Source organism: Sinocyclocheilus grahami, unplaced genomic scaffold (genome assembly GCF_001515645.1).
Source record: "Sinocyclocheilus grahami isolate Dianchi unplaced genomic scaffold, SAMN03320097.WGS_v1.1 scaffold1235.1, whole genome shotgun sequence".
Taxonomy (NCBI): domain Eukaryota; kingdom Metazoa; phylum Chordata; class Actinopteri; order Cypriniformes; family Cyprinidae; genus Sinocyclocheilus; species Sinocyclocheilus grahami.
In genome coordinates this window covers 118,582-145,573 of record NW_015506414.1, presented here as the reverse complement: position 1 = coordinate 145,573, position 26,992 = coordinate 118,582, and the positions used below count along the sequence as shown (strand labels likewise).

General features: G+C 42.9%; 1 protein-coding gene across 6 annotated transcripts; it reads left to right on the top strand.

Annotated features, from left to right (window-relative positions):
- The first annotated feature begins 199 nt into the window (after nt 1-199).
- On the top strand, nt 200-26,992 carry LOC107568329 (dynamin-3-like). 6 transcript variants are annotated; one of them, XR_001606741.1, is made up of 27 exons: nt 200-386; nt 769-1,010; nt 2,043-2,116; nt 2,285-2,434; nt 3,283-3,486; nt 3,724-3,822; nt 5,650-5,810; nt 5,895-6,037; nt 6,641-6,776; nt 6,868-6,935; nt 7,044-7,182; nt 8,640-8,726; nt 8,891-8,961; nt 11,104-11,155; nt 11,437-11,445; nt 13,219-13,332; nt 13,858-13,967; nt 14,554-14,665; nt 16,490-16,654; nt 16,805-17,040; nt 18,088-18,261; nt 21,667-21,742; nt 21,917-21,989; nt 22,066-22,641; nt 26,149-26,231; nt 26,377-26,435; nt 26,535-26,992. XR_001606741.1 is itself a non-coding variant. In XM_016254282.1 (24 exons), the coding sequence occupies exons 2-24, from the start codon at nt 850-852 to the stop codon at nt 22,203-22,205; spliced, it is 2,754 nt and encodes a 917-aa protein (XP_016109768.1). In that variant the 5' UTR covers nt 200-386; nt 769-849; the 3' UTR covers nt 22,206-22,726. The 6 variants fall into 6 exon arrangements, 5 of the variants coding, with proteins under 5 accessions (XP_016109768.1, XP_016109769.1, XP_016109770.1 ...); XM_016254282.1 differs by lacking the exons at nt 26,149-26,231; nt 26,377-26,435; nt 26,535-26,992 and having other exon boundaries at nt 22,066-22,726; XM_016254283.1 differs by lacking the exons at nt 26,149-26,231; nt 26,377-26,435; nt 26,535-26,992 and having other exon boundaries at nt 814-1,010; nt 22,066-22,612.

Sequence of the window (26,992 nt, the reverse complement as noted above, 5' to 3'; positions counted from 1 at the left end):
GCACGTCAGCTGACCAATCAGCGCGAAGGCTTGGCTTATGAATATCAATTAGATATCGTGACCGTACGCTCTAGTAGACCTTCTACGCAACCGCAGCCCGACTCATTAATATTCATGAGTGACCTGTATTCTCCGCGGTGTGATTGGTGCAGCGCCGCGGGACCTCGGCGGAGCTCCGTCTCTGATTGGTCGCGTCCTGCGCCGATTGCTCGACAGCGTCGCATCGTAATCAGTGCGGCTGCGTTGCGGGGCGATTAATGTGTCATTGAAGAGCAAGACTATAGGATGATATAGCGTGACATACAGATGTGTCCAATCCGACAATAACACGACTCTCTTTGTTTATTTTCCAGCATCAGTTCGGGATTATAGGTGTTGCGGCGCAGGTGAGGATGAATAATGTCAGGTCATATGGAGGCGATGGGCCGCGGCGATCGTGGCGCATCAGATCATTTACAGCCCTTACAAATACAGCTGCATGCTTATATCATCCATACGAGTACAGTTATAGATGCCGTATTAAGGCATCTGCAGCCTTTGCGTAATTCTCCGTATAAATGCATCTGCATCTCGTATGTCATCCGTGTGAATAGATACATGCAGGCCTACAGCTCTTAGGATGCATGTTTAAGAAACATTAATGTGTAGTAACATAATGCCGATGAAACGAGTGATGCTGAGGAGCTGCTGTTGCTCTGTCAGTCAGTGTTTGCGGATGTTAAAGCAATTGCGCAATGTGTGTGTGTGTGTGTGTGTGTGTGTGTGCAGCTGATGCGCGTCTAGATGCGCCCTCCTCCTCCTCTCTATCTCTAGTCCAGACACTGCCGCATCTCCTCCATCTCCTCCATCATGGGGAACCGGGGCATGGAGGATCTCATCCCGCTGGTCAACCGGCTGCAGGACGCCTTCAGCTCCATCGGCCAGAGCTGTAACCTGGACCTGCCGCAGATCGCGGTGGTGGGCGGCCAGAGCGCCGGGAAGAGCTCGGTGCTGGAGAACTTCGTGGGGAGGTGAGTGAAGGACATTACATGCTGGGACCACACAACCAGCCATAAGGGTCAATTTTGTGAAATTGAGATGTATGCATCATCTGAAAGCTGAATAAATAAGCTTTCCATTGATGTATGGTTTGTTAGGATAGCACGATATTTGGCTGAGCTACAACTATTTGAAAATCTGGAATCTGAGGGTGCAAAAAAATCTAAATATTGAGAAAATCATCTTTAAAGTTGTTCAAATGAAGTTCTTAGCAATGCATATTACTAATCAAACATTAAGTTTTGATATATTTACGGTAGGAGATTTACTAAATATCTTCATGGAACATGATCTTTACTTAATATCTTAATGATTTTTGGCATAAAAGAAAAATTTATAATTGTGACCCATACAATGTATTGTTGGCTATTGCTACAAATACAGGTACATCTAAAAAAATTCAAATAATTTAATAAAGTAAATGCTGTCACAGCTTTCGGAGGCGGATGCTGCTGTTTGGGAACGTAGTGGTGTAAGACAATTATACAGAAATACTTTGATGACAGACTTTGCTCAGGCTTTTCAGAACAATATATAGATGCTGTGAACGAGATCGGTCCGCTGCTATTCAGGTTATCCCGTCTCAGCACAAATCACATGACTTTTTTTTAATGCGCATGGTGGAATTTATTCGGTAAATAAGTTTCCATCGTAGTTTATGCACATTTTTTCTTATTGGATAAAAAGTTGATCCTACTCGAATGTGCGCATACGTTTTTATGTGCATTTTTAGAATTTGTGCGCATCTTGGCGTTTCCATCCAGAGTTTTTTTAATGTGATGCTTCAAAATGTGCATAACAATATGTGGATGGAAACATAGCTAGTATATGTTCATGATGCTTGGAAAGCAGTAGCAGTAGATTTAGACACGGTTTTGTTAATCAGGCGAGCGGGAACAGCTGTGATGTGGTCTGATTGACTGGCGTTTCACTGTAAAGACACGTATGCACTGCAGTGAGGAATGGTGTTTCTGTGCTGTGGTGTTGATTTGAGTATTTTCTAGGGATTTTCTGCCCCGTGGATCCGGCATCGTCACTCGCAGACCCCTGGTTCTGCAGCTCATCAGTGCAAACGCAGGTGAATCTCAGATTGTACATTGAGTTAGCTTACCCAGTGCAATTAACATTCAAGAAAAATCAGTATCTGAAATTCTGCTAATTCAATCTGGGAGTTCCTTAACTCATTACTTCAAATGTTGTACATTTTGCTTATGATCAGTCAGTCTGTCTAACATTGAATCTGCAGAGTGGGCCGAGTTCCTGCACTGCAAAGGGAAGAAGTTCACTGATTTCGATGAGGTCCGTCAGGAGATCGAGGCTGAGACCGACCGCGTCACCGGGGCCAATAAGGGCATTTCCCCCATTCCCATCAACCTGCGGGTTTATTCCCCACACGGTACTGGAAAACACATCGCATCACAAACCCTGCCATGTTTTAAACTAAATCTCACTGCTCCTGGTGGGGCCTGTTAGACGGTTTCTTCAAAAGCCTTTTGGATGCTAGATCGTGAATGTACATGTAGTCCTGGACCAACCCCCTGGCCACGGGTCTGAAATTAACATGGGCTTGCACAGCTAAACTAAATCTATTACGCTATCGTGAAGAAAAAGAAAATTAAATGGAAGATGAGGATTGCGGTGTTAAATTTAGATCTGTTCATTCGGCATCATATTTCTTTTTACGCGTTTACAGCATTGCGCATTATAACCAATCACACACGAGCTGGTGAAGGCAATGGCCAATCAGAGGCGTTCAGATGAGTTTTGTTGATCAGTGCGCGGGAATTCTGTCTTCAAACAGCGGAGTGCAGATGTACAAACAGTGCAAGAGATCCGCTCATTATACATCGTAGACAGCTTCTCTGATTATAACGGGAGTGTTTTTAGTGCTTAAACTCATGCTAGACATAATAATAAAAATAATGATGTGATGTTCTTCGATAATGTAAATGTTCTTTGCTCTCTTTCTGTATATAATTGATTCACTGTGTGAATAACTAGAAATAAAAGCATTATAATTAGTAACCGAAAGAGTTATATTTTTTTACTGTGATCACGTCTAATACAAATTCAGTCGTATTAAAATGGTCTTACCCATATCTGGTACATGTCTAAACAGACGGGTTTATGGTGTGCGTGTAATAGATTACACAATCATTAGGCTGCTTTTAGCCTAACCCTGGAGTTGGTTCACGCTCTGCCTGTGATCTTTATTCTCTTTTCTGTGCTCTTGACTCTGTGCAGTGCTGAATCTGACCCTCATCGACCTGCCGGGCATCACTAAAGTGCCGGTGGGAGATCAGCCGGCTGACATCGAGCATCAGATCCGAGACATGATCATGCAGTTCATCTGCCGCGAGAGCTGCCTGATCCTGGCTGTCACTCCGGCTAACACTGACCTGGCCAACTCTGACGCGCTCAAACTGGCCAAAGACGTCGACCCTCAGGGTGAGTGACCTCCTGACCTTCCTCCTGACCTCCAAGAGCCTCAGAGCAGAGCTGGTGCTGCACACTAGTCCTGCTCTAAATCCTTTACAAAATGACACAGCAGTTCCTCATGAGAATAAGATGAAGGTTTATTGCGTGGCTTTTGGAGCCGTGGTAAGACACGATGCAGGTTGTTCATATGACCGGCAGGTTCTCCCAGTGGTGTTTTGTGTATGCTGAAGAGCACTTGTGTTACAGGCCAGAGGACCATCGGTGTGATCACTAAACTCGACCTGATGGATGAAGGAACAGACGCACGAGACGTTCTGGAGAACAAGCTCCTGCCTCTGCGCCGCGGTGAGAAACCTTCGCTCCTGTCAATGCCTTTCAGACGCTTTCCAGTTAGACTTTGTAGCTCATTTAATTAGGGATGTCACGTAATCATTTTTTAAAATTGCATGATGTGCTGATTGATTAGTTACAAATGAATCCCACATCAATGAGAAATTTCCCCCCAAACGATAATTTAATGTCATTATTGTGCAGAATGAGAAAAGCGTTTAATAGACTTCAGGAAAGAATAGCTTTATAAAGAAATATTTCAGTTCAGCATTGCAGAGAGAATGAAAATAAATGGGTATTTTTTTAACGAATATTGAAATCTGAAATGATTTTAAAGAAGTGAAATGATATTTTGAATATCAGACTAAAAGTGCCAGAAGGTGGTGGCCAGTCGATGTCTGAATGAGTGAGTCACTGAATCGTTCACTCAACTGATTCGTTCAAGTGCCTGACTCGTTCGGTAACGAATCACTGCTGTGTGTTGATCAGAGACGCTCAACAGTTCTGCAGTTCTGACTTTGATTGGAACTATTTTCATTTGAGATACTGAGCAAAAACAGACAAGATTGTGTCTAAAATGTAACACAATATGAACTTCTTGTTTATTGAGCTGTTGTATAAATCAGTATTCACATTTGAAGTGGTGTGGATATTGGGGGAGAGCAGCACTCTTGCTCATGTGATATTGCTAAACTGCATCATATGATATAAATATAAGAGGGTGGTTATTTTTGCCCTCATATCATGAATGTTAGGCTCATATAACAGCATTCTGATAGACCCGGGTCTGAACGGGGCACCACGTGTTTGAATCATTTGAATGCGTTATTTTTTGCTATAATAAATCTCACCAAATTAATGCATTAAATTGACAGCCCTAGTTTTAATATCCCAAAATACTGAAGGACGGAAACTGCCTGCGGACATCTGATTCACCGTCCAGTTTAGTCAGGTCCAGATCAGTGTCGGGTCAGTTACTCTAAAGGAGTAATTAATTACTAGTTACTAATTACATCTTCAACAGTGTAATTAGATTACTGTACAAATCAGTCTCTTCAAAAAGTATTTAATTACTAATTACTTTCTAAATCCTATCATCAACCTCGACAAGTTAATGATGCAAAGATAGACATGAAACGGTTCTTTTAATTATTTTAAGTAACTACATCAATTATTCTGGACACACTTTAGATTAGAGTCCACTTCTCATTATTAACTAACTATTAGCTATGACTTTTGCCTCAATATACTTCTAATTACTGCTTATTAATACTTAGTAAAGCAGTTGTTAAGTTTATGTTTTGGGTAGGATTAAGGATTTAGAATAAGGTCGTGCAGAATAAGACATTAATATGTGTTTTTTAAGTAATAATAAACAGCCAATATACCAGTAATATTCATGCTAAGTTAATAGTGAGAATTGGACTCTAAAGTGTTACCAATATTCTTATTAACTCACCAAAGTATTTAAAATGAGAAGGGTACATAAAAGCATGCATTTTAAGGTTAGACTTTACATTTTGATGTTAAATCCACTGTTGTATTGTGTATAAATGTTCTACAGTCTATATACAGTATTAAGTTCAATTACATAAGAAGTAACTGTAATTAAATGACAGAAAAAATAAGAGTAATCCCTTACTTTACTTTTTCAAGGGATACAGTAACTAATTACCCCGTGAGGTTTTAGAGTTATTGTGTTCAAGCACTCCTCGGTCGATGGATATCTGCTGAGCATCTCTAGAGCCGTGCGGTTGAGCTTTATGTCTGCAGGCCCAGTGAAGCACACCGGGTCACGGGAAAACCCCTTTCAGTGTCCGCAGTGAGTGTTTGATCACACAGGGTACATCGGCGTGGTGAACCGCAGTCAGAAAGACATCGACGGGAAGAAGGACATCAGAGCGGCTCTGGCGGCAGAGAGGAAGTTCTTTCTGTCTCATCCGGCCTACAGACACATAGCAGACAGCATGGGCACCCCACACCTGCAGAAGGTCCTCAATCAGGTACTGTGCCCAGTCAGATCCTCACTGGAGATGCTCCTGACCGCATGTGCATTTAACGGAGCGGCTGCGTCTGTGTTTCTACAGCAACTGACCAACCACATCCGGGACACGCTGCCTGCCTTCCGCAGTAAACTGCAGTCGCAGCTGCTGTCTCTGGACCGAGAGGCGGAGGAGTACCGGCAGTACCGGCCCGACGACCCGTCACGCAAGACCAAAGCCCTGCTGCAGTCAGTCCCGCTAGCACCAGAAGCCTTCAGTCACACAAACACAGCAGTGTTCAGTCTGAGTCACAGCATATAACACAGCGTCATCATCTCTGAACATCTGCAGCCTGATCGCATTGTTTATTGTGACGTGAAGCTCAGAATAATGCTTTGGTTGAATTCAGCTCTGCTCAGTTAGTCAACGTCTCTGTATTTATTATGTATACTGTATATAAAGACACACACATACAGCAAATATTTTGAAAATACTTACGTGTATTTATTCATATAAATTATATCATATATAAATATATTTAATATATAAACGTAACATGTTTTTCTTAAATATATTATCTACATAATAAATATACACAGTGCACGCACATATATTATGTACACAGAAACGTTTATTTTGGATGTGATTAATCGTTTCACAGCACTCCATCAGGAGTCTCTTCAGACAGAGCAAACACGTACACATATCTACAGTATGTGTGAGAGATTATGATTACTTATGATTAGTTCAGTCTCACATTTGCAATTCAGATACACTGTCCAAATGTAGAGGACTAGATCAGGACTGGTTTATATCGTGTATGACTGGACTGAGGGTCTGTGCGTCTGCAGGATGGTGCAGCAGTTCTCGGTGGACTTCGAGAAGCGTATCGAAGGCTCTGGTGATCAGGTGGACACCGTGGAGCTGTCTGGAGGAGCCAAGATCAACCGCATCTTCCACGAGCGCTTCCCTTTCGAGCTGGTCAAGGCAAGTCAGCCGGACACTGAGACTGTGCTCTGTGCTCTGTTCTCACGGCTCCGTCCTAACCGTCCTTGTTTCTGACCCGTCTGTGTGACAGATGGAGTGTGACGAGAAGGAGATGCGGCGGGAAATCAGCTACGCTATCAAGAACATCCATGGCATCAGGTGAGGCGTGCTTCAGGGTCCTCGCGCTCGCTGCGGGATCAGATCTGTGGGTTTAGGGTCCGGTGTGTGTTTAGGTCAGCGCTGAAGATGACTGTGTTTCTGATGCAGGACGGGTCTGTTCACTCCAGACATGGCCTTCGAGGCGATCGTGAAGAAGCAGGTGGTGAAGATCAAGGAGCCGTGTATTAAGTGTATTGATCTGGTGGTTCAGGAGCTGATCAACACGGTGCGTCAGTGCTCTGATAAGGTGCGTCGCTCTCGGTTCAACACTAACACCACTGCAGTACTCAGAACTCAGCAGGGGTGGGCCATGTGGCAAACATATCATATCACGGTTTTATCACGATTCTTTGTCATGCTGGTTTTATTATTTAGCAAGTAGTATGAGCAGTACAGCCAAACTAATTTCCCTTTTTTAAAAACAACGCAAAGGTAACAAAATATAAAATAAAATACAAAAGAATGGCAGACATTTAGGCCAAAGTCGGCGAGGATAAAAACCATTGTCACCGTTTTATCTTTGTTATTAAAAAATAAGAACAAAGATACATGTTACAAATACACTTAATACACAAATGAAACAAACAGTAGGCTACAGTAGATGTATTTAGCAGTAGCGTTTAAGAAATTAACGAATTAACAAATATAAAAGTAAAACACTATACACATAAATTAAACATTGATTCTTATTAAAGCACCTGTATTACAGTTCTTCAGTCAAGAGCAGCGAGTGGTTTATCAGTTAGACAGCACACGTGCAGCACATACTCACAGCACAAACAAATACAGAAACCAGCAGCTACAGACCACAACTAAATGAAAATTATCCCTTTGGTTAGTATAGAAAATCCATGGTTAATTTGTGCATGGTTATGGTTTAATTATGGTAACCATTTTTTGTTTTTATTTATTTATTATATAATAAATGTATTTATTAATTAATTAATTTTAATACCATAGGCTATGGTTGATATTTGTAAGGGAAGTTGTAAAAGCAAGTTAGCCAGCTTACATAACCTATCACAGTTACAGTAACAGATTATTATAGCCACACACAAAAAAAAGAGAGAGAATCTCACCTTTCAGAGCCAACATTGATAAATATGGCATCCTAATGATCATAAAAATAACATTGCACATTTTCCACAAAAATCTAGAAATGTTCAAGTCCACAAAATGATTTTTTTTTTTCACAAAAAAAAAATCACAAGAAAATGAAATCTTGGTTGGACTGATAAATGCCATTCATTAGGTCTCTGTGTGTCTCAAATGCTGCAGGCCTCACATTTATTCATCTTTCTTCATTATTGCTCAGTGACGTTTAGCTGATTTTCACACAGATGTTCCAGCAGAGGACGCACATGTGTACTTCATCACTTTAGGAAAACACTGTCGTTATTAGTAACTTTATTTTCAGCGGTGTGTCTCTGTGAGTTTACGAGGTGGACTCTCAGACCCAAATCCATCAGATGGCCTGCTCTGAGTGGAGCGGCTCAGTTTGAAAGCATCATATCAGCAGTCCATAGTATTAGCATAGCATGCACTAGTCATATTCTCTTCTGAGCAATGATTTTCTGGAGCAGTGTTTTTAAAGCCAGCCACCGCACTAGTTCAGTAAGGCCACTGCAGTGTAGTTTATTAGGGTTTAATGCTGAACTAAAGCTGTGGGTCAGGCTTCTGATCTTGTGTTTTCTACACGCTCAGCTGGATTCGTTCCCTTGTCTGCGGGAGGAGACGGAGCGGATCGTCACGTCTCATATCCGTGACAGAGAGAGCAAAGCCAAAGAGCAGGTGCGACACTCCTGGACATGTGTGTGTGTGTGTGCGTGTGCGTGTGTGTGTGTGAGTGTGAGTGATTGTGTGTGTGTGTGTGTGTGTGTGTGTGTGAGTGATTGTGTGTGTGTGTGTGTGTGTGAGATTACGGCTCTGCAACGTCTGTGTCTGTGTCTCTGCAGGTGCTGCTGCTCATCGACGTTCAGCTCGCGTACATCAACACCAACCACGAGGATTTCATCGGCTTCGCCAAGTATGTGCAGATCTTTGCCTGAGCACGAGGCTGTGACACGGTTAACATTGTTAATCTAATTAATTACATGATGTGCCGATTAATTAATCAGATTAATAATGGCACAGCTATTTGGCTGAGAAATACCCCCAAAAGACATTACAAAGAATAGATTTAGAAAGAAATATTTTGATTCAAGAATGCATAAATGCTGATAATAAATGGGTATTCATATTTTTTTAATTGAATATTGAAATATGATTTTTTTAATGAAACGATGCTCTAAATTTGAAACTGAAAGTGCCAGTAGGAGGCAGCAAATAATGATTGAGTCGTTGAATCATTGACTCACTTGATTCACTCAGAGACGAATCACCGATGTGTGTTGATCAGAGATGCTCAACAGTTCTTCTGTTGGTTTGATTGGAACTATTTTCATTTGTGAAATTGAGCAAAAACACAATATTGTGTCTAAAATGTAACACAAATGTTTATTGAAATATTGTATAAAATCAGTATCATATTTTCAGTGGTGCAGATATTAAAGGGGTCATGAACTGCCTTTGTTTTTTTATGTTGTCCTGTTCTCTGAGGTCCACTTATAATGTTATCTAGATTTTTACATCAAAAGCATCATAATTTAGCAGTAATAGGCTATTTTCTGTCCTGTTTTAACCCCCTCATCAGAACACTGTTTGAATAGTCGTGGAGGATTGTAGACTTGGAAGTAAACACTGCTGTGATTGGCTAATAGTTGTGTATGATTGACAGCGTGCATTCCTCATAAATGGACGCTGCCGTGATTTAGGTTAAAAACACGTAAATAAATACATATGCATATCAAACAGTCTGTTTAACAGACAAAGCAATAGTGATCACGTAATGAAATCCTAAAGTTGGGATCAGAAGAAAGGCGACGCAGGCCTGGGTTTTCTCTCGTAAACAATACATTTGCGAATCGGTGGGCGGGGCTAAACAGGCATCGATGTAGAATCAGATATCAGTGGGCAGGGCTAAACAGGTAGTGATGTTGGATCGGTGGGCGGGGCTAAACAGGTAGTGATGTTGGATCGGTGGGCGGGGCTAAACAGGTAGTGATGTTGGATCGGTGGGCGGGGCTAAACAGGTAGTGATGTTGGATCGGTGGGCGGGGCTAAACAGGTAGTGATGTTGGATCGGTGGGCGGGGCTAAACAGGTAGTGATGTTGGATCGGTGGGCGGGGCTAAACAGGCAGCGATGTAGAATCAGGCATTGAACTTTTTCTGCGGAGGCGGTGTTTCTCCACACTATTACATCATAAAGTAGAACATTCCAAAAGCTTTTGTTTTGGCAGACTGCCTTCAATATAAGCTGTTTTTAGAGTAACGAGTTCTGAAACTTTATAGTACAATGACCATTGTACATTGTATATTTATGTCAAAATATCAAGGGAATTTTGGTTTCTCAGTTCATAACCCCTGTAAGGAAAAGCAGCACTCTTGCTGGTGTGATATTGCTATATACTATATCATATGATATAAATATAAGAGGGTGATTTTTTTTTTCATTCATATCTTGAATTTTAGGCTCATATAACTGCATTCTAACAGACTCCATCACACAGTTAGTCATTCCTGTCTCACTGTCATATTCACCAGTGCTTTCTCTCTTTCTCTCTCACACACACACACACACACACACACACACACACACTCTCTGTCTCTGTCACACACACACACACACTCTCTCTGTCTCTGTCACACTCTCTCTGTCACACACACACACACTCTCTCTCTCTCGCTCTCTCACACACACACACTCTCTCTCTCTGTCACACACACACACACACACACTCTGTCACACTCACACACACAAACTCTCACACACACACACACTCTCTCTCTCTCTCGCTCTCTCTCACACACACACTCTCGCTCTCTCTCTCTCTCGCTCTCTCTCTCTCTCGCTCTCTCTCTCTCTCGCTCTCTCTCTCTCTCGCTCTCTCTCTCTCTCGCTCTCTCTCTCTCTCGCTCTCTCTCTCTCTCGCTCTCTCTCTCTCTCGCTCTCTCTCTCTCTCGCTCTCTCTCTCTCTCGCTCTCTCTCTCACACGCACACACACACACACTGTCTGTCTCTCTCACACTCTCTCTGTCTCTCTCACCCACACCCTCTCTGTCTCTCAGTGCTCAGCAGCGCAGCAGTCAGGCGAATAAGAAGAGCTCTGCAGGGAATCAGGTCAGTGTGCTGGTGTTTGTGAAGGCCGTCTATGTTGATGGCACTCCAGACATCGATGCTCTTTATTGCTTTGTTGTCATTTTACATGGCTTTGACTTTCTTTCTGCTCTGCTTTTACTGCCCTCACTTTATTACTCAGTAATTCTTGTGTTTGTCAGGATGTCCATGTGTTATGGACATGTTGAGTGTTTCTGTTCTCACACACGTGTGTCATGTTCTCTTCACTATCCTCCCGTGTGCGCGAGCGGCTCCTGCGTGATGTGCTGTTGTGTTTGGCTCAGGAGCTCCAGGTAAGAGCTTCTCATGTCCCCTGTGTCTCCATCACTCCTGTCTCATCAGAGCGAGATTGTCTCTGTCTCAGCACACACTGACGACAGATAGAAACTGCTCTGTTCATGCATCCAAACAGCAGAACGTGTCAAACATTACAGAACCTTTACTTCACTAAAAGCATTCACGTTTCCTCATTGCTTTATGTAACGTGATATGTTCCCTTTGCATAATTTTTCTGATTTCCATGGCTCTTTCTCTAGCAGAACGGTGTACAGGTCCTGTTTTTTACTGTGCACAAGCGTAGTTTGCATACCTTGACGTCACAGCAGCTGTGAACCTCTTCATTCATTCAAATTATTCAGTGTTTTAGAGTTTTGTTACTCTTATTGGACTCATTCAGGAGGATATCAGACACAAGTTTAATTTGTTATTAGAAGCGTTTACTGTCAGAGATGAAATCCTGCAGCATGTAGTGATCAGTCTGGTTGTTTTATTGACTGCAGAAGCGCGTCTGACAGATCTAGGATCAGTGTGGTGACGTGGTGCACTGATGAGAGAGGAGCGTTTGGTGAAGACTGGGCTTTAATGAAGGAGATCTGTGTGTGTGTGTGTTTGTGTGTGTGTGTGTGTGTGTGTGTGTGTGTGTGAGAGAGAGAGAGAGAGAGAGTGTGTGTGTGTGTGTGCGTGTGTGTGAGTGTGTGGTGTGTGTGTGTGTGAGAGAGAGAGAGAGAGAGTGTGTGTGTGTGTGTGTGTGTGTGTGCGTGAGTGAGTGTGTGTGTGTGTGTGTGTGTGAGAGAGAGAGAGTGTGTGTGTGTGTGTGTGTGTGTGTGCGTGAGTGAGTGTGTGTGTGTGTGTGTGTGTGAGAGAGAGAGAGTGTGTGTGTGTGTGTGTGTGTGTGTGTTAGAGATTACGCTTTTCATGATACGTCATTAATTAACATTTTATCATTAGTATTTATAATATGCATTATACAGCCGTTAGTTTAGGTGTCGATCTGAGCTCGTCTAATAGTGGTTTCACTGCACTCGTCTGTGTTTGTTCAGACAGACTGTGTTAGTAAAGGGTTTACACTGACTGCAGTTACTCAGGTACGCCTGTAGCCTCTCCCCTTCACTGCTGCATGAAGTGTCCAACAAAGCCACTAGAAGCCACCTTTAGCCAAAACAGCGTAACGGCTAATGCTAACAGAAAGGAGACCAGATGCGGTTTATTTGAATGGATGTCAATGGAGGAGAGGCTTCACTTCTCTGAATAAACAGCTTTTTAGAGGAAATGGCTCATCATTTAATGAATCGACAGCCTATCTGCTAATCTCCAACATGTTTTACACTCAGCAATAATTTTGGATTGAACTATTTTTAGAGTTTACCACGAAAAAAAATGCCGTTTTATAAGAGAAGTCACTGACTTTTGCGACAGCTGGGATTCAGTTTACGGCACTCCTCATTCATTCCTATGGGATCCGTAAACGACGACTGAGTGTCGTGCAACTCTGACTGAAATTCAGTGACGCAAGGCTGTGATTGGTTATTAAGTTAGCCGTTATGCTTTCTCCAATAGTAAGTAATACAGACCCTCTCATCTCTCTGGTGTTCAGTGTGAACACACTACTCACACTATTTATACTACAAAACATCACGGAGTAGTGCATGTGTGCGTGATTTGGGACGCAGCCACTGTCTCACACTGTTGATTTCTCACGTCATTCATCCACATCCGTCCTTGTGTCCTGCACTGTTTCTGATGGAAGTGTGTGTTTGTGATGTGACGCGTCTGGCTTTCTCCGTCAGGTGATCCGTAAGGGCTGGCTGACCATCAATAACATCAGCATCATGAAGGGAGGAGCGAAGGAGTACTGGTTCGTGCTGACCGCCGAGAGCCTGTCCTGGTTCAAAGATGACGAGGTGAGATGAATAACAGACAATGACTGTAGAGAGAAGAGCGTGTTCCTGTTCCTTTGTGTGCTGTTTTATCATACTATATTAGCTGCAGAAGTCAGTTATTCAGGCATAAACCAGAAAGAGTCTGAAATCAGTGATTCAATGGTTCAAAACAGATGATTCGGTGCTCAGATGTACAGATCTGTCTTTGTTTAGATTGGATTGACAAACTATTGCACGTTCTTTAAATGTCATGACCAATTTCTCTCAACCAATGCAAACCAGCTACACTCACTGCACAAACATGTATCCGCTTTTACTATTGTGACTCAAACACTAAAGCTTGTTGCTTTCTGAATTGTTTAAATGACACGCTCATGTTTCGGAGCTGTTTCAGTCTTTGGTCAATGCAGAATGCAATCCATCGACGCGTGGTTTAATCATGAGCAGAATGTGTGTGAGAAGACTGTGATGACATCTTGATGAACCTGTTGAGCTCATTTAGATCCAGTTCTGCTGCTGACCCGTGTCTTTATCTGGATGCCGCAGGAGAAAGAGAAGAAGTACATGCTGCCCCTGGACAATCTGAAGGTCAAAGATGTGGAGAAAAGCTTCATGTCCAGCAAGCACATGTTTGCCATCTTCAACACGGAGCAGCGGTAAATGACAGATCTCGCTCTGCTGGTTTACATGCAGTCATTTCTATGAGGATAGCACAGCTGTAGCAGCACAGAGGAGTCAGGGCTAGTCTTAGTTTTCACGGTAACACTTTACTTGAAGGGGTGTGCATAAGACTGACATGACACATTCATAATCATGACATGACACATGTCATGAATATGAAGGAGGTTTTATGCATGTTTATGACAACTGTCATTAAGTGTCATTCGATCAGTTATGTCATTTTTAATGCAAATATGACATTATTTGACCTAACCCTACCCCTACCCTTACCCCTAACCATAGCCCATAACAAAGACATCTCAAACAATGTCATCTTTGCATTAAAAAGTACATAACTGAGCGAATGACACTTAATGACAGTTGTCATAAACATGCATAAAAAACCTTCATATTCATGACATGTGTCATGACATGATTATGTAGGTGTCATGTCATGATTATGAAGGTGTCATGTCAGTCTTATGCACACCCCTTCAAGTAAAGTGTAACCGTTTTCACTCGTGGAGTTTTCAGAGATCCTGCGATGCTCTGCTGTCTGTGATGTTTCTGGTTTTCTCTCAGGAACGTGTTCAAGGACAACCGTTTCTTGGAGCTGGCGTGTGACACTCTGGAGGAGGTGGAGAGCTGGAGAGCGTCGCTGCTGCGCGCCGGCGTTTATCCCGAGAGGGCCGTGGTCAGTGATCAATATCTGACCTCTTTATCAATCACCAGAAGCCTCATGTCAAGCTTTTTTTTTAGTTTTTTAATTTCAGGGTTCGTACAAGGTGCTTAAAGTGCTTGAATTTGACTTTTTGAAGTGTAAGTCCTTGAAAACAGCCATATTTATGAAAAGGTTCTTGAAAAGTACTTGGATGTTTAAAAGCCAGTATATATGAAATTGGTGTTAATTTTTGTTTTCGATACAAACAATCTGTTCTCGCTAAATTAACGATGCAGCTCGTCTGATGTAAATACAGAGCCGTTTCGCCTGGCTTTAGCAGCGCACGAGATCTCGCGATATCTGGATAAAGTTGATTTTGGGGTAAAATCTTTGATAGTGCTTGCATTATATTGTTCGGTCTTTTATTGCATGTGCTGTTTATATGCGATTTGTTGTACATCGCAATTTTGAAATAAAAGTGCAAACCCTCGCTCTGAGTTTGCATGCTGCCAAATATTAAAATTAAATGGATTTAAACATTTTATCACACTGTAAAGTGAAGCATCACCAGGCCGCTGGCGCCCTCTGCAGGTGTTTGCTATAATACATAATGTACTTGTTATGTTCATATTATGTATAGGCATATTACTTTATGTATTTTAACAGTGTTGTTCAATAAAACCATTTAATTACTTGGTTTTGATACTTTATTTGAACCAAGTATTATTGTCTCGTCGTTAGTGTAATAAATGTAGTCAAACTAAAGCCTGTTTTTTCACTTAGGTCTATTTTCATTACTAAAAAATATCAGATTACTGAATTGTCAAAATAATCAGTTACTTGATTACCAAAATAATCGTTAGTTACGGCTGTAGATTAGTTAAATGTTTCAAAATACAACTGCATTGTTTTGCTTTTTGTGATTAAAAGACAAATATTTTGTCATTGAACATTTCTTAAAAATAGTATTAAGATATTGTCTGGTTCTAGTGAACCAAGTATTGTCACACCCCTGGCGTCTCCGAGCGGGATATAGCTCTTAACTTTCCAAGTGTATGATGAAGCTTGTACTCTTCAGCTCAATCATATATTCATAAAAAATAACTTTGAATAAGGAGAGCGATAACTTTGCCATAGTATCCTTTCAGGTTGCCACAGCCATTGCATGCTGTTTTATGACAATTTCATTAGTTTATTTATTTGAATTTGAAAGATTATAACAATATTGTGATCTCTGATTTTAGTCCGTGAAAGTCCTGGAATTTCATTTTGCAGTTTCTGTACGAACCCTGTAATTTTTAGTATTTAAAAATTTAATTAATTAAGGTAGGATTTTACACTGTTTACACTATTTGTTCTGTAGATATTGTTTGATGAGAAATAAAAGCAAAAGCTTAAGTTTTTTTTTTTTTTGGTGTACCATCATCAGTCTTCACAAATATTCACGATCACTGCTCTAAACTGACGGTGATTAACCTCATTATTCCGTCTCTGTACATAGACACATTTGCATAGATGGACGAACATAATCACCTGATTTTGTAAATGTGACCAATTACATTTGCATTAAGTTTGTGCTGGTCTATAAATTACATTCACAAAGCAAGCCTACAGTAGTGGAAATCAGCTGTTTTTAGTGAAAGTAGATCCCTGATTAATTAAATGATTGAGAAAACATGTTTTATTGTTGTTCAGTTTAGTTCGATTAGTTTCATACATATTATTTCTATATACAGTATTTTGTAGGCGTCATCTAAAGCTTTACGGGGTTTTTCATGATTTTACATGACGCTTACATGAGATTAACTCTGAAGCATGAGCCCTGTTCCTCGCGGCTGAGCTTTCTCTTTCTCTCAGGTGGAGAGTGAGAGTTCTGGCCCGTCGGAGAACTTCTCCATGGATCCTCAGCTGGAGAGGAAGGTGGAGACCATCAGGAACCTGGTGGACTCCTACATGGCCATCGTCAACAAATGCATCCGCGACCTCATGCCCAAGAGCATCATGCATCTGATGATCAATAACGTAAGGATGCTGTGTGACCGCTTGACCTTTGACATCAGATAGGAACAATGGAAAGCTTATTTATTCAGCTCAAACACATTGACCCTTATGAGTGGTTTTGTGGTCCAGGGTCACGTATGAGCTAATTATCATCATGCTGCTGCTCCGCAGGTGAAGGAGTTCATTAACGCGGAGCTCCTGGCGCAGCTGTACTCGGCTGGAGATCAGAACGCTCTGATGGACGAGTCTCAGGAGCAGGTGCAGCGGCGCGAGGAGGTTCTGCGCACACACCACGCTCTGAAAGAAGCTCTGGCCATCACCGGAGACATCTCCACCACCACCATCTCCACACCGCTGCCTCCGCCGGTGGATAACTCCTGGCTGAGCGCCGGCGCCGGCTCCCGCAGGTAACAGACAGAGCTCTGAGTGTAGAGCTCCATGAGCTCAGTGTGTGGAGGACTGTAGCTCTCGTCCACTGCTTCACGCTCAGCCACAGCACACTAGAAACGGTCCAGGCTGCTTATGAATCGCTCCGTCAGTTCAGTCATCTGACTGCCTCATCTTCAAAGCCTTGATTTGTGTATGAGAGAAGAGAGGACCTTGTGGTGCACATTCTTAATTAACCGTGTTGGGGGTAACGCTTAGAGATGGTAGAAAAAAAAAACTTTAAAAAAAAAAAAACACATTTTGTAATCATTATGTAAAATTAGCTACAGGACCCAGAAACCCCACCCCTGAAAAAGAAGTTGGTCACACCATCCCCCCTGAATTTTTTTTTACAATTCGACCGCTGCCCATAAGTATTCCTCAATCTATTCATTATAAACAATATAACAAGAAAAAGACCCGTGGTATGTAAATGTGTAAGTATATTTTTTTCCAGCACAACTATATTTACATATCTGACTCAATAAGTGCAGCGCATCTTTATTCCTCGAGGTGGCACTGTTTGATGCACAATGACGATGTGATGTTTCACTCATAATTACCGCAGGCATAAAACAAACGAATATCATCAGCAGAAACTGAACTGGTTTGAGCGGCTTTACTGCAGAGCAATTACTGTACGCAGTGAAATATAAATGTCACTGTCATTTGATGCTGGATGGGGTGAATAAGCTGCCAGTGATCAACATATTGATTTTGAAGCCATTGAAAATGATAGTTTTGAGAATATGTTTGAGATCGTGAATAAGAGCCCTCTGTGCGCTCTGACAACAACAGCTCAAATCCAACCCTTCTAAGTTTCTTTATTATAAAATATGCTTTATTTTATTCTTCTGTAGTTGTTCTGTAAGAGTTTTTTGTTATTGCAGCAGTTAGAGATCCACCTCGCTGAAGACTCATGATTGGCGAAACATTTGTGCGTTTAAGAGTTAATCGAGCAGCCAGGTTGTTCTGCGAGGGAGTGCGTGTGGTTTTCCTGCAGATGTGAGAGTGTCTGTGGTCTGCAGGTCTCCTCCTCCGAGCCCCACGGCTCCGCGCCGGATGTCTGCGGGACAGAGACCTGCTGGGAGAGGTGCTCCTGCGCCTCCGTCTCGCCCCGGACCCTTGGGGCCCCTGAACAACAGCGCTGACAGCCCACAGGTTCCCAGCCGGCCCAACCGAGCGCCTCCCAGCATTCCCAGGTGAGACCTGACCTGATCTCTGTTCTTACCATCTGCTTCTGACTGACCTATCGGTAAGCCCCGCCCCCTTAGTTACTGTTGCTCAGTGACAAACAAACAGCTGCTCACTGTCTTATGATGACAGCTGTCAGTGAAAACCTTGGTCTTCTTTCAAGTGGGACTTAAATATGCCATGGAGGGATATATAAAAGGTATTAAACTAAATATGTAAAAATACAGATCACAATGCAAACGGGAGAATTATGTTAAGGTCGTCACGATCGCAATGACAACATCCCGGATCAACACCGTTCATATACCGCAGAGTAAGATTACATTCATTTACATTTAACCAGATTAATGTGGAGAGGCACTCTTATATAGACCTTCGTTTATGTGTTTTTGACTTTTGACAGTTCGCTGTTTAGGTTTGTACGTTAGCATGAACTCACTGACTTTAACGCTAACGTTAGCTAGTTTTAGCCAGAGATAGCTTGCTGAAGCACAAGATGATATTAACGTTCTGCTTGAGCAGATGAAAAGTGTAACTTAATGAGAGTATGACAACCAGAAAATGAATGTTTTCATCTTCATTGTGATTGGGGTTGAATGCTTAGGGACATTTTGCTCTGTTTTGGTTGGGTTTAGAAAATGGAATAAAATATATTCTATTGCCTGTCCTCTCAGGATAGCTGGAATCAGTGTTACAAGGACCCCAGGCACATCATAGCATAAACTCCATTAAACTGATTTGCGCTTCGGATCTTCCAGTGTTTCTCTATGGCACTGAAACCTACAGATGTCCGAGTTCAGCCCCCCGTGCAACTGATACTCGACTGCCATTGGCTCATCTGCACTCGAGGGGAGGGGCTTACCGATTGCATTACAGCATTCCCCTCTAGCACACAAACACACGCTCGAATGCTCAGCTGATGCATTGCTAGTGTGCAGTACATCTACTGGATGTAATCTCAGTCTCAGTTTCTTCATGTCATTCCAGACAGACTGCATGATGATCAGATCAGATCTCAAACAAAAACCTCACTGCATTATTACAGTTAATGGCTAAATGAATGTTTGGACATGTAAACTGATATTTCCTACTGACACACTACAGCAAAAGATAGAAATAACTGACTTCAAACCATTTTTTAGCTGTGTTGTAATCATTTTGGCCAGCACTGTATATTAATTAACATGCAAATGCTGTCTGACCGTCTTCTAATACTGCTTACAGATACTAATTCTGTCTTTCTGTCTCTTACCCTGCCATCCATTGCCTTCCTCGACGCTTCTGCTGCCATGAACACTATCTTCTTCTTCTTCTTCTTCTTCTAACACAGCCGGCGTCCTCCTCCTTCCCCGACGCGTCAGCTTCCCCCGTGAGCGGCGTCTGTCGTCTGCGTGTGCAGTGATCTCTGTGTGTGTGTGTGTGTGTGTGTGTGTGTGTGTATGTGCCTCCAGTCTCCTCCATCTTCACACAACCCTCCTGAAGCGCTTCTAGCGATGCATGCTCGTTTACTTCAGCCTGTTGACCTGCGTGTTCACTTGTGTTACTTGTGTCATACTATACCATAGTGTGTGAGCGGCATATATTAGTGCAAGTCTGGAAGTATGTGTGTGTGTGTGTGTGTGTATGTGGATAAATTAAAAGATAGAGGTGTAAAATAGTTTAAGTTATGTGATATTTGTCTTTACATTTAAATGATTAATGTTTTTTATTTCGTAATGTTGTTTGTCATTGAAAAGGCTCAGAGGAGACCTTTATTTCTTACTTGTGAACACTGGTTTCGCCTGTTTTGTTGTTACTCGCAGCAAACACGGCATCTTTAGACGTCATTGTCTGCAAACCCTTAAATGTGCACCAAAATATGAAATATATTCATCTTCTTGAATAGCGCCACCTGCTTGCCATACTAGACTAGTTGCTTACAGTTAATCCAAAATGTTGAACCAAAGTCCCTGGAACTGCAGTATACAGCTGTTCTGCTGTGTAGAAACTCAACTCTATGTACTGTACATGTTTCAGATGAACACAACACCAGACAGTCATCCATTACTGTGCAATAAATCTAGCTGTAGTTTAGTGTCGTGTCTATCGCTCTGTTCGTCACATTAGTGATATTTAAGCATCGATGATGTTCATTTGCTACTGTACTCATGTGAAGTAACTCCAAGACACATAGCATTCTCCAAAAGGACTAAATAAGGAATTCAAGACACATATGCAGGGATTCTTGGGAAATGCTGATGTGTTATTTTCACGTTCATTATTAAAAACATGAATATATGGATATATTATCTGCAGGTTTGTGAATCAGAGACTTTGTGCTTGTTCAAATGTGTCCTGCAGTATTTCAGTTACTAGTCTGATGACATTGAAACTGGTTAAACTACCTGCTGTTTGCTCCCAGAAACACACGCTTCTGTTCATCAGACGGATGTTTGTGTTCTTTATGTTAGTCACTCAGACTAAGCTACGCACACATTTTAGACACTTGATGACACTAGCGTTTGTTTAAGAGTAGATCTGAGGCTCAGACGGAAGTTTGACATTATATAATACATATATAATGCATTCATATGACGGCATTGAAAACGAATGCTGGAAAATGTGCTTTAGCTGTTTATTTGCTGTTCTCAGCAGACAGTTGCATAGTTTGAATAATAGTGGAGCAAACACCAGATTTGAGCGTCTCACTCTTTCTGTGTTTCATTATGGCTTGATGTACTGTAACTCTGTATGTATGAAATAAAATCTAGTATTATAAAATCAAATGAGAATCTGCAGTGTCTAATTACTGTTTGTTTCGTGTGGATGGTGATGTAAAGTTTCTCTCAAAAGCCCAGTTTTCTGTTTCAGGTTTTTCACAAAGGAGCTGTTCTGCTCGTTTCAGTCGCTCATAACACTTTGATTTGTGCGTGTGTGCGAAAGTGTGTGTGTGCGTGTGTGTGCGTGTGTGTGTGTGTGCATGTTTATGTGGTTTATGAGGACACAAATTTGTATAATAACATGAGTATGACATAGGTATTACAACAAGAAGGTGATTTATGAGGACATTTTCAGTGTCCCCGTAATTCAAAAGGCTTATAAAACATTCAGAATGAGTTTTTTTGAAAATCTAAAAATGCAGAAAGTCTCCTGTGAGGGGTAGGTTTAGGGGTAGGGTTGGTGTAGGGCAATAGAAAATACGGTGTGTACAGTATAAAAACCATTACGCCTATGGAGAGTCCCCATAAACCATAAAAACAAACTTGTGTGTGTGTGTGTGTGTGTGTTCAGGGATTCTGCTCTGAAAGCAGTGTCACAGATGCGTGTACAGCTGCATGCAATGCTGCTGGAAACCTGCCAAGGACCTCAGTTCACAAGCTGATTCCTTCTGAGGCCACTGTTTATTTAATGCTTTCCTCATCTGTGTCTGTCAGTGTCCGTGAGTCCAGAAGACCTGCTAAAGACCAAACAGGGAACAGGACCAACGCCTCCCGCATCCTGAGAGATCAGGTGATGTTTGCACACATGACGCAGTGAACGACCTGCGAATTCATCTTAAAACTGATGAGAATTTATACCAGAATCAGCATATTGCTTTCTAGTGTACATTAGTAGCATAACCTCAGTGAAATGCTTGAGAATCCCGAGGGACAGTGAGTGTTGGTCTGATCTGAATCTGTGCAGAGACCCGTCTGTGCCCTGCAGAGAGCAGGAGATCCCCAGCTCCTCGAAGCTGTGGACCAAGATCATGCTGGAGGTGGAGAACCAGAAGAGTGAGTCGTGTTGAGACCGGAGCTGCTCCTGCTCTTGCTGACAGTGTTTCTGTCCATCAGGTCAGATCACACACCTTTCTGACGGCCTTCACACTGCGGGGAAGAAGCTTCAGCAGACCGTCACCAACTACGCCTCTGTGGAGTGTGGAGCCAAGATCCTATCCTCTAGCCCCGAGGCCAAGGTTCATCAGCATGTCTGATCCCGTCTGTGTTTGACACCGAGTTACTGTGAGACAGGCACTGAACTCCAGAGTTAACTACACATATTACTGTTTTTCATCAGCAGGATTTTGTCTAAATAAGGTCAATAAGAGAATCAATTAAGTGTAATGAATTTTTCAGTTTTTCCAGAGCACTTCTGCTATTCTGATGGAGAGCATGTACATGCTGAATCCCTGCAATAACAAGATCTGGTGGGCCGATTAGACTGTTTGTTTTAACGTCAGGCAAAACTATTCTGTGTGATAATTGTTGTGTGTTGCTGTGATTGATCTGAAGTCTTGCTGTTGTCCGTGTGTATGTTTGTTTCAGGATCAGAGACAGACAGACTGCATCCACGCGCTGCAGGCTCAGCTGGAGAACGTGATGCAGCTCGTCCTCAGTCTGTCTGTCAGCGTGAGTCGACTGCAGTGAGAGGTGATCAGCCTGTTCACTAGTTTATAATTATCAGTTTATAATGTCAAAACACCACCATCAGATGAGCAGCAGCGCGCTGTCATCATTCATATTTCAACTAACTCAATGTCTGAGTACATTAAATTTCTAAATTAAATTATTAGTAAATTTCTCAAATTCCTTTTTTCTGATTACTGAAGTCTTTTATTAATGCAGTGTCACTGCACGGCCATTGGTTCGTGCAGTAAATAAAAAACTAACCAATGGCAAGGCAGCAGAGCTGCACGAGCCTATGGCCATGAAGCTGAAATGGCCAGGGTCATCTGGCTATATAAGCGGGCATTCTGGCATAGGATCCTCAGGTTAATTTGACTGAAGCAACGACGCTGAAGCAGCTACATAGCACGGCTAGCAACGCAGTACTCGTTCCCGTATCTCAGGGAACCGAGGTTACGTTAGAAACCGAGTTTTCCCTATCGATAATTCACTTGCACTGCGTCGCTAGACGCGATGGGGAACCAGTACAATCACACCATGCTATGATAGAGGAACGACTAATACTTGAACTTGCCTTACACCATGTCCTAACTACACGCAACGTGAAAAGATTCCAGCGACAAGCAATTTGGGTGCCCACACCAGAGGCGACACGAAGAATCAATCAAATATCACAGCCAATCAGAAGCGTGTGTGGGCGGGCTCTCTCTGGAAACGCACTGCACTCGCAACGAAATGGATAAATTTATAATCTAATTAAAAAATATCAAACCTTTTTAAAGGGGTCATATGATGCGATTTAAATTTTCCCTTTCTCTTTGGAGTGTTACAAGCTCTTGGTGCATAAAGAAGATCTGTAAAGTTTCAAAGACTAAAGTCTCAAATCCAAAGAGATATTCTTTATAGAAGTTAAGAGTCAGCCACACCGCTTGTTGTTTGTCATTTCTCCGATCACAAATGCAGACATGGTTTTATGTTTACACGGCGCGATGCAACGCAATGCGTAAAAAGACAGTATAAGTCATTATAATCCATAATTATGTCCCCACTGGATGCAACGAATGCCTCGTTTATAATTGGATTTCATGTTTTTGAATCATCGCTCCGGCCGGGACACGGCATCACAGTATGGTAAGGGGCGTAACATTTCAGTCACTTGCTTGAGGTATTCGGCCAATCACAACGCACTGGATAGCTGGCCAATCACAGCACATCTCGCTTTTCAGACCGATGAGCTTTGTAAAAATCGATGCGTTTCAGAAAGGCGGGGCATAGAGGAGAAACAATAATGTACAGTATGTGGAAAATAATGTGTTTTTTTAACCTTAAATCACATAAACACATTTCATTACACCAAATACTGTTTTTTTTAGCAGCATCATATGACCTCTTTAACATCATTAAATGTACTAACTGAGTGACTGATACCATCTTTGTTATGAAATACACTTGTTGGTCCGCAGTGAGTTCACAGTTTTTTAATTTTGCTTTAATTTTCAAGATCTGAGTTCAAGGCAACCGTGCCTAGTGTGAGGACACCCTTAGATTATCTACTGTCATATAGTTATATAGCGGACCAGAACGTGGTGTGCCCTTAAGTCTGGCAGGAAGGTCTGAAGGGCTCAACACACTGCCAGCATGTCCAGGCAGTTGATGTGTAGCCGACCTTCCTTGTCCGACCAGAGCCAAAGTCGTTCTGCCTTCACACAAAGCTCCCCAAATGGAGTTGGACGCATCTGTCGAGAAGACCTTCCTTCTGCAGACCATTCCCAGAGCCATGCCCTGTTCTAACCACTGAGGGCTCTTCCAAGGGGCCAGGGCTGTCACGCAGGCCTGGTCCACCTTGATATGTAAGCGTCCATGATACCAGGCATGGGACGGAACCCGAGGTTTCAGCCAGTACTGAAGGGGCCCCTGCAAAGCAGGCCCAGCTGTAGCACCGGAGATGCAGAGGCCATGAGGCCTAGCCATTTCTGAAACATCCTCAGAGGGAGAGAGGCCCCAACTTTGAAGGTGGCCACGAGCTGCTGTATGGCCAGGGCACGCCGTGACTACAGCCCTCATTTGGGTTGAGTCAAAGACTGCTCCCAGGAATGAAATCCATTGGCTGGGAGACAGCAAGCTCTTGGAAAAATTGACCCTGAGACCCAGGCACTCCCAAGTGGCTGAGGAGAAGGGACCTGTGGGATAATAGCTCGGCCTCTGACTGGGCTAAGACGAGCCCGTTCAGAATGCAGATTCCCATCTGTCTCAGAGGGGAAAGAGCTGCATCCATACACTTCGTAAACTTACGAGGAGCTAGAGACAGTCCGAAGGGGAGGACCGTGTATTGATATGCCACTCTCTCGAAGCCGAATCTCAAGAATCGTCTGGGATGGGGGGCTATCTGGATGTAAATGTAAACATCTTTCAGGTCCAGAGAGAAGAACCAGTCCCCTGGGCATATTTGCAAGAGGATCTGCTACAAAGTAGTCATCCTGAACGGCCATTTCATGAGGGCATGATTCAGGTGCCTGAGGTCGAGGATGGGCCGGAGACCGCCTTCCTTTTTGGGGACAAGGAAGTAACGGCTGTAGAAGCCTGACTCGCTCTGAGCTGGTGGAACCGTCTCTGCGGCTCCGTGTGGCAAGGGGTTGGATTGACTCGAGTGGTAGGTCGCTGTGAGGGGACCTGATGCACGTGATAAATTGGAAGAGGAAAAATGCTCTCTTTTGAGTATGTTTGTGTTTTAGTTTGTCCGCTATCGCAGTGGTTATTTGCATGGGCGCTCGAACGGGTCCGGTGCTTTCAACAAACACCTTGTCTCCAAACAAGTACTGTTTGTTGGTTCGTTTTTAATTTACTGCACGAACCAATGGCTTTGCAGTTACATTGCGTTATTTAAAAAGGCTTCAATAATCTGAGAAAAAGGAGTTTCCCCATCGCGTCTAGTGATGCAGTACGAGTGAAGTGTCGATAGAGAAACACGCAAGAGACGAATAGAGAAATGCAAACCATTGCAGATTCTCTGGTAACACAACCTTCAAAAAAATAATCATTGAAAATATCAGTGCAAATTCCCTTATCAGCACAATAATTATGAAAATATTAATTTTCCCAGTTATCAGCCGATAACATTTCAGCCACTGATGTACTGTGGAGAAATGAAAGCACTTTATGATGAAGAGTGTGAGATGAATGAATTAAAAGATCATGCTGCTGCTGCTGATGACAATGATGATGATGATGATGATGAAGATGTTGATGATGATACTGATGACGATGATGAAGATGCTGATGATGTTGCTGTGCCCTGCAGGTGTCTGACAGGCAGACCTACATCCTGCTGTGTCTGCTTCTCTGTGTTCTTCTGGGGCTGCTGATCTATGTGAACTACCGTCAGATATCAGAGAGTCCTGCTGTCGATTCACCGAGATCCTGCGGACTGGAGAGATGAGGAGACGACCATCAGGGGTTTACACTATAGTGACCAGCTCCTGCAACAGGACTGATGTGATCAGTCGCAGGTAAATCATGATGTGTTGTTTTCAGAGAGCTGTCTGATGATGAAGCCGTGCTGCTGAGACGCAGAGCCTCTGATCCGATTTCACTCTCGTCCCTGCAGATGCCTGTCGGTGAGTTCATGATGTTATCAGTCTAATGAACGATTCCTCAGATCATGTGTGTTGTTGAGGAGATGCTGCACTGTCACAAACACTGTTAGCAGTGAGGTTTCCTGCGGTGGATGTAAAACTCTTGCTGTTGTTGTATTTATTTCAGGAGGTTCTGAAGAAACCAGCAGCCATAAACAGTGGGAAGATTGCCCAGTTAGTAGAAAAGTATGATGGGTGTCTCTGAATTGTTGTAGACTTTGGTCTTTAAGTCTCACAAATCTGGAAATCTGCTGCGTCTTTATGGTGAGTTTCTATTTCTTGCAGAAGAAGCAGAAAGTGAAGCTCAGCAGAGGTCTGGAGACATGGTCCACTCCATCGTTCCCTCACACATCTTTTGGGTTTGGAGTTGGTTTTTTGTGTCGACGGCAGAGACGTGATGTTCAACGGCACCTCTGAAGGCTCCTCGCAGGCCGACGAGACGCTGTTCTGTGGAATCGTCAGCTGTGCTCGTCTGTGTGAGGCGTTACCTGCTCCGAAGCGCTGGACACAGCGGCCCACGCCAGACCGGCTCCGAGACTGAACCGAACCGGACTGAACCGGCTCCGAGACGCCCGAGATAATTGAACTGAACCGGACTGAACTGGCTGTGAGATGCCCGAGATAACTGAACTGAACCGGCTCTGAGATGCCCGAGAGAACTGAACTGAACCGAACCGGACTGAACCGGCTCTGAGACGCCCGAGAGAACTGAACTGAACCGGACTGAACCGGCTCTGAGATGC

Excerpts from the sequence above, each read along its gene's own strand:
- LOC107568329 (XM_016254282.1), top strand. The coding sequence starts at position 850 with ATGGGGAACCGGGGCATGGAGGATCTCATCCCGCTGGTCAACCGGCTG. Across the intron at positions 2,117-2,284 it reads GCTCATCAGTGCAAACGCAG|AGTGGGCCGAGTTCCTGCAC; the intron begins GTGAATCTCAGA and ends TTGAATCTGCAG. Across the intron at positions 6,936-7,043 it reads AAGAACATCCATGGCATCAG|GACGGGTCTGTTCACTCCAG; the intron begins GTGAGGCGTGCT and ends TTTCTGATGCAG.